General features: G+C 38.7%; 1 protein-coding gene across 1 annotated transcript in view; it reads left to right on the forward strand.

Moving 5' to 3' along the window:
* The window catches only part of LOC119425163 (electrogenic sodium bicarbonate cotransporter 1), a gene marked incomplete at its 5' end in the record, with an annotated part of 64762 nt that overhangs the window by 50445 nt on the left and 6648 nt on the right, over positions 1–7669 (forward strand). Inside the window, 7 exon segments of the mRNA XM_037692699.1 lie at positions 770–948; positions 1469–1541; positions 3424–3492; positions 5166–5339; positions 5419–5583; positions 5706–5799; positions 6068–6139. Coding sequence (XP_037548627.1) covers positions 770–948; positions 1469–1541; positions 3424–3492; positions 5166–5339; positions 5419–5583; positions 5706–5799; positions 6068–6111 — 798 coding nt within the window.

Below are 7669 nucleotides of genomic sequence, written 5' to 3' on the forward strand. Positions count from 1 at the left end.
CACAGAGATACACAGAGATACACAGAGGTACACAGAGGTACACAGAGATACACAGAGGTACACAGAGGTACACAGCCTTGCCACCTTTCACATCTAAGTTTGGAAAATGACCATCATATGTCAGGAAATGATTAAATTGTAGCCACTTGTGAAAAGTAGAAAAATACTGCTTAGCACAGTCTCACGTGATATTAAAAAATCACACTTAATCTGTTCTTTATGAATTTAAAATGACTCTCAGCTACTACCACATAAAAATTTAGCTTACTGTTTGCAAAACTAAGCAAGAGCTATGTTTATGTAGCTAAAGTCAATTAGCTGTGACCTCCATCTTAAATGGGGTTGATTCCAAAAGTTATTGCAAATGTTTTGAACCAAGATCTAGGGTTTTGTGTAGCACTTGGAGGGTGAGTGGTGGATGACTCTCAGCTACCACCATACCAAATGTTAGCTCAATATCTATAAAGTGACTGTGTTATAGACATTTTTGTCTTCACAAAGGTTACTTAGCTGTGGAGGCCACAGCTATCTTCAATCCATTTGACTCCAAAAAATAAATAAATCATATTTAGTTAATTCAAGGTATTATCCTGAAAGTTTCATGAACATATAGTCAGTGGTTCTTGAGATATTTTGCTAACAGTCAGACTCACATATGAATACATAGGCAAATATATCACACACCTTTTGCCCTTCTGTGGCAGAAGCACAATATGACCCCTCTAATTGTGACAGTCATTTCTTTCTGTTCTCTTGTTAACCCGCTCAGAAAGGAGCAGGGTATCACCTGGACCTGTTCTGGGTGGCCATCCTCATAGTGGTTTGCTCCTTCATGGGGCTGCCGTGGTACGTGGCTGCTACAGTCATCTCCATCGCTCACATCGACTCTCTGAAAATGGAGACGGAGACGTCTGCACCTGGAGAACAGCCCAAATTTCTGGGTGTCAGGTGAGACAACACCAAAACTTTCTTTACTGATACACAAAGTTTGTTTTCTCAGTCATCCAGGTGAGAAAACAAACTTTGTGTTTTTGAAACCATTAGTGAAAAGGCCAGACTTCAGGGGTATCTGAGGCAGGCTTGAAACACAAGAGTCAGGGTGGCTTCTGGGTAATACCAGATGGCTAGGCCTCACACTGACGAAGCCTCTTGGATGAGGGGCGAAACGTTTCTTTTTAACAAAAAAAACAAAGTCCAGATGACATGATTCAACCTTTTTTGTTGTTTTCTTTACTGATGTTTGTGGCGCTGACCTGACAAAGTGCCTCTCAGGCAGAAAAGTGCAGTTTAAATCAATTCATCAAAATCATGGATATGTTTTAAATGCTGATTAAGGTGATTTTCCTTCACATTCTTCCTTAATTCTATAAATCATTGTTTTTTATAGTTTCTACTAAATAACAGAGACTGTTAAAAAATCTCAACACTGCTTGTTTGATTTGAATTGGAATGAATGAATGTTTTCCAGAGAACAAAGAGTCACTGGCATCGCTGTGTTCCTTCTGACGGGACTCTCTGTCTTCATGGCTCCGATCCTCAAGGTAAGGCTCCATCTTCTTAATTCAACCGTGGGAAATGTGGATTACTGTCTCCCTTATTCGGGACAAACAGCCGTCACTCCTCTTAATTTTGAAAACCATTTAAAGTCTTTTCTTCATCCCATTAGCAGCTCCTGTAGCTGAAGTAATTCAATGTGAAACAGGCATGTTCATCAAGAGTGCAAGCTCCAATTGGAGCAGAGTGCTGTCTCCAGTTTCCATTCCCTCATTAAGCTGAAAAATAAATAAATAAATAAAAATTTACCAAGTGGAGCTGTCACTCCTCCCTGTGGACATTTTCTACACATTTTATTTCCCAAATCTGTCCCTTCTATTGTTGCATATTGAGAGGCTAAATATTTTTTTATGTGACTTTAATATTTTACATTTGATCATCTCGCAGAACGTGTGTACAGTACTCCCTCGCACTATCGCGGTTTTCCAAAATAAGATTGGACATGACACACAATTGGCTGATTGATGGAGGAGCTGCACAATCGGCATGGATTTTCATTTAAAATTAATTATTATAAATTATTTAGCACCTGATGCACATTTGTGCAGCCCACAGCTGCAGACAAAGCTTCCTCCTGCAGCTGATCAGCTGTTCTCCGTGCAGAGTGGAGAAGTGGGCGTGGCCAAGAGCGCTTGCAGGTGTCAAAGAGCAGAGGAGGCAGAGCTGAAATCATGACATTCAGTGTCTTTTACAGATTTTAGAGTTTAGGAACATTGTTTAGAATATTGCAAGAGTTTAGAAACATTGTTTAGAATATTGCAAGAGTGTGGGAATAGTTTAAAATGCCTTTATATACTGTTTATGTATGTGTATATATATATATATATATATATATATATATATAAAAACTACTACTTACTACTTGTACTAGTATTCCTACTTCACAGTTTTCCACTTAACGCGGGGCTTCAGCGTACGGATCCCCTCAATAAACGAGGGACTAATGTATGCACACTTTGATATTCTGAATAAAAAAAGTCTTAATAAAATCATACCATAGAAATAATCTTAGTATCTTAATTATACAATGTTATATCACATTTATATTATATTATATTATATTATATTATATTATATTATATTATATTATATTATATTATTATTTATATGACTTAGCATCTCATAAAGATGTCCTAGCATCTTCTAGTTTCAATATGAGATACCATCTCTTATTTCACAGTTTCTCAAAATTAAAATCATCTTATTTTTATGAGGTATTATCTAAAATATGGTTTTGTATTTAATATTTGATTTAAAAAAAATCTTTTTTATGACAGCGTCTCACAATTATGAGATACTATTTCATAATTCTGACTTGGTGTCTCTAGATTATGTCGTGTCATTTCATATTTATAACTTAACGTCGGATAATTATGAGATAGTTTCTGCAACTATGACTTAGCAGCTTTTTCTTAACTGATACAATCTTAAAATTATGACTTAGCATGCAGCAACTGTAAGATATTATCTCAAAAGATATTTCTTTTTTCATCCGAGTGGCAGAAAGGCACTTCCATAAAGTCGTTACTGCTTTATTTAGCCTGCATGTTTTTGTACTGCCTTTCCAAAATGTACTGCTTTTTTGTGTTCTGCTTTAAAAAGATGCAAGGTTCAATGGTTGTTACTAAGAACAAAATACAAATGAAGAATAAACCAGTGGCAGCTATGTGACCAGTGGCATGCTTCCATTAAAAGGTTGTTCTCAGCAAAGCTGCTTGGAGGTTATTTTTAAATGAAGCTGAAAATACCAACACTTGTTACAGGAGTTTAACCACATGGAAGCTTTTGTTATTTGCCCTTTCCTTTCTTTCCACCTTACACAGTCAGTCATGAATGACACTGGTGTTGTTTAAACTCTTTATTTTCCAGTTTATTCCCATGCCTGTGCTGTACGGCGTGTTTCTCTATATGGGAGTGGCGTCACTCAATGGTGTGCAGGTGAGTCTGTCCAGCTGCCTCCAGAACACCAATGAGTTACTCGAAAAGTAGAGTTACATGTCTGCGTCTATTTAAATGGCTCGTGGTAACACACACACACACACACACACACACACACACACACACACACACACACCACATTATATTTTACAAGTGTGGATATGTTGAACAGTGGAACTAAAAAAATCTAGAAACTTTCAGCTGAGACTCTTAGTTTCTTTATTTCTATGATTATTTTTGTCCACATACCCTTCACATGAAGCTCTTATCATTTATATAAAATGATTATTTACAGTAAATAGTGTTTACGCCTGTGTGTGTTCAGCGGTTAGCAAAATATCTCATGAACCACAGGAGGGATTTTATTCAAACTCACAGTCTTCAGTGGATGAGCAGCCACAAGTCAAGAGCTCGAGATCAAACTTGATGTGGTGAGAGTCCTTCATCACAAGAGTTGAGCATGTGAGCGTGCACAGAATGTTACGTTTAATTAACAAGTCCATCATTTCTCAACACAAACTTTGTTTCAGCTTTTTTTACTTTCCTTGTTTTCTTCTAGTTTAGATCAAACTCTTCAGTAACTTCTCAAACTTACATAAAATAAAATCTGTCAAATCAAAAATATGAGTAGCTTTGATCTTTTTTGACCTTTGACCTTTGATGGCAGATTTTAGTTGAAAACTTGTAGTTTAAGCCCTTGTCAAATAACTACATAAATAAAAAAGGATGTTTCCTGCAGGTTTTTTATGCATAAGAATAAAATTTGTTTAAAAACTTTTGATCTGTATCGATGTCCATGAATTCATCTTCAGTTTATTTATTCTTCCTCCGTTAATCGTTCACGAGTACAATCAACCCGAACACAACGGCTGAGCTGTAACCTGCATGATGACTCTGGTTCTGAACCCGATCCAGCTCTGGATCCGTTTTCAAAGCCTCTTGTTTAAGACCTGGTGCCGGCCCAAAGCCTGTAACGGGCCTAAAGCAACCATGACCTCTGGAAGTGGATTCAAACATCCTGAGTTTAGTTTTCTACATCACTTTACAATGTAGCCGTTCATGTTTCACCCTTTAATATAATTTTCTTCCATTAATTTTTTCTATTTATAAGCTTTCTTTTATGATTGTCCACTGTTGCCATCAGTCTTTGTTGCTCTGTAAATGAATCCTTGAGACTCGATGAGACTAACCTGCGTAAATAAAGGTTGAGTGACAAAACAAGTTCATCTTGGATTATGTAAAAACCTTGTATGAAAGGTGGCTGGCGAAACGCGCGTCGAAGAAATGTTGACTCTTTATTTTTAAAGAATTGTTACTGGTAGCACCCAGACTTCTTTTGACTTTCTAAATGGTCTTGGTCAGTAGGTCTCCAGACTTTAATGGTAATATTTGCTTCCCAACTGGGCAGAACTCCATGGTTCTGGAACTGGTGTCAGACTTAGTTTGATGTAATTTGGGCTTGTTTAGGATGAAAACCTACAAGTATGACCTTCGTTTATACGACAGAGACCTGATTCAGTTTAGCTGTTTCACTTCAAATTCAGAAACATTGTCCACCCAGTAAAACAGAATTATTCTTGTGTGCTGAGTTTGTTCGTTGTTGAACCAAAAAGAATATTTCATGTTTATTTTGGTGTCACCTTGACTTTATTTTTTCTGTTTGCATGCTTCAGTTCATGGACCGCCTGCAGCTGCTCCTCATGCCTGCCAAGCACCAACCGGACCTGATCTACCTGCGCCACGTCCCTCAGAGACGTATCCACCTCTTCACCTTCATCCAGGCTGTGTGTTTGGCCCTCCTCTGGATTCTCAAGTCCACTGGGGCTGCCATTGTTTTCCCTGTCATGGTGAGAGATGGCTTATTTTGTAGTTAAACCCAAACAGAGCTCAGTTTGAACTTTACTTTAATTTCAATCTATTTGATAGATTTTGGCTCTGGTTGCTGTCCGAAAGGCCATGGACTACGTGTTCTCCCAACACGACCTTAGCTACCTGGATGATGTGATTCCAGAGAAGGACAAGAAGAAGAAGGAGGATGAGAAGAAAAAGAAAAACAAAAAGAAGGGGAGCCTTGACAGTGAAATTGACTTTGTACGTAAAAGACCGTTAATATTTGAACACTTGGTTTATGTGTTTGTCAGCAGAGAATCCAGTAGATCCTCACCTTTTAATAAAGAACAAAGTGCTAAATATATCCCCTCATCCTCCCACAGTCTGACTACCCCTACCATGAAAGTGTCCCCACTATAAAAATCTCTATGGAAATGATGGAGCAGGAGCCCATGTTGGGGAATAAATCTATGGATAGTGAGTACTAGCTGGGGTTTGGTTTGCTCCAGCTCCAAGAGCTGCTGAATCTTTGCTTCCAAAGCTCTGTGCTCGACTCTTCCTGCCTTACTGAGCCTCTAGTACTGACTTAACCTGCCAGCTCCAACTCTTAGCCATGATGGCCACATTCATTAACCCTAAAAGAAGCTCTGCAGCGCTTGCTTTCTTATTCATCTCTTTTTTCCTGCCCCATAAGAGATGTATGTTGGTTTTAGATATGTTTTAAAAGTCTTTCTGTTTATTTTAGGAAATGAGTCGCAGACTTTCCTTAATCCCAATTCACCGTGCTGAGCACTACTATGAGTCTCCCGCTGTGTAAGTAAGTACAGTTTGCGTTTATTCTGAAAATAAATGCACAAATTATTAATTCTGAGTTTATAAAGCTAACATTAATGGAGAAAAAAACCATCCACCTTCTTCCAGTTCTCAGAATGTATGTACTGGGAGGACATAACAAAAATGATCTGGTCTTTACCAGGTTTTGAACTTATTCCAATCTAACCTCAAGTGAACAAAAACACATAACCAACCCCTCCACCCTGTCATTCTTTACTAAACAAGAATAAAGACAAATAAAATAAAAAGGTATGTGAAAAACGACACGGTATTTAAAAGGTTCAGTATCAGCCAAGTGCTGCTGATTAAATGCAGTTTGTAAGTAATCACCATGAGTGTGATCACCTCTATTAAAGCAGGAGTTTTTCCAGTTTGCTGCTCTGGAGCATACGGGTGTCTGTCAACACAATGTCAAGATAGAAAGACATCAGCAATGATGTTTGAGAAGCAACTGTTGCAGCCCATCCAAAGTTAAAGGTCATTTCTAAACCAACTCGAGTCCATCATTCTACAGAGACAACGATTACTCACAAGTGGAAAGCATTTAGGACAGCTGCCTCTCTACAGGAATGAGCGTCTAGAATATTCACCCCAAGTTAAGACTGTGCAGTGCTCAGAATACATGATCAGAAACCCAAGAGCTCCATCTGAGGCTGCAGTATAGACTCTATTATATATGAACCACAAAACTTCTGGAACAATGTCTTTTGGACAAGTAGAACAAAAGTAGAGGTATACACCAAAACGCACAGTGCCATGTTTAGAGAAAACAAACTTATGAGCACAAAAGCTTCAAACCAACTGTCAGTACAGTGTAAAGGGCTGAAGATTTGAGCATCAGTGAGTAAACTATAAACTTTTCTGTAGACCAAAGGATTCTCGAGTCAAATGTGAGTCCATCTGTCCAACAGCTGAAGCTTGTACCAAACGGGGTCATTCTGCAGCAGAACCCTTATCCCAAACACAGCAGCTGATCTACAACAGAAAGGCTGAAACATGAAATAATCCAGGTGCTGCACCGTTCCAGTAAAAATCAAGAGCTCAACCTGACTTCAATAACGGGGAGGTCTTTAAAGAGAGCTGTGCAACAGATGTCTGCACATGTCAGTGAACAGGAGCAATGTTTAATTCAATTCAGTGTGTTTATACAGCACCAAGTTACAACAGAAGTTATCTCAGGGCACTGAACAGAAACATTTACACACATTATAAAAGACAATTAGTAAAGTTCTCTATCTAAGGAAGCAGCAGACTGTGTTGAATCTTCTCTTCATCACAGTCTAACATCCTGAGCAAGCACAGTGGCAACAGTGGCAAGGAAAAACTCCCCTTTAACAGGAATAAACCTCCAGTAGAACCAGACTCAGGACAAGCGGCCATCTTCTTTGACCGGCTGGTTTGAGAGGACAGGGAGGAGAGACAGACGAACACAGAATGGTAGGTCCAGATGTTGGTGCAGGTCCAGGTGTTGGTGCAGGTCCAGGTGTTGGTGCAGGTCCAGATGTTGGTGCAG

Source organism: Nematolebias whitei, chromosome 18, assembly GCF_014905685.2.
Source record: "Nematolebias whitei isolate Nwh7 chromosome 18, NemWhi1, whole genome shotgun sequence".
NCBI classification, from domain to species: Eukaryota; Metazoa; Chordata; class Actinopteri; order Cyprinodontiformes; family Rivulidae; genus Nematolebias; species Nematolebias whitei.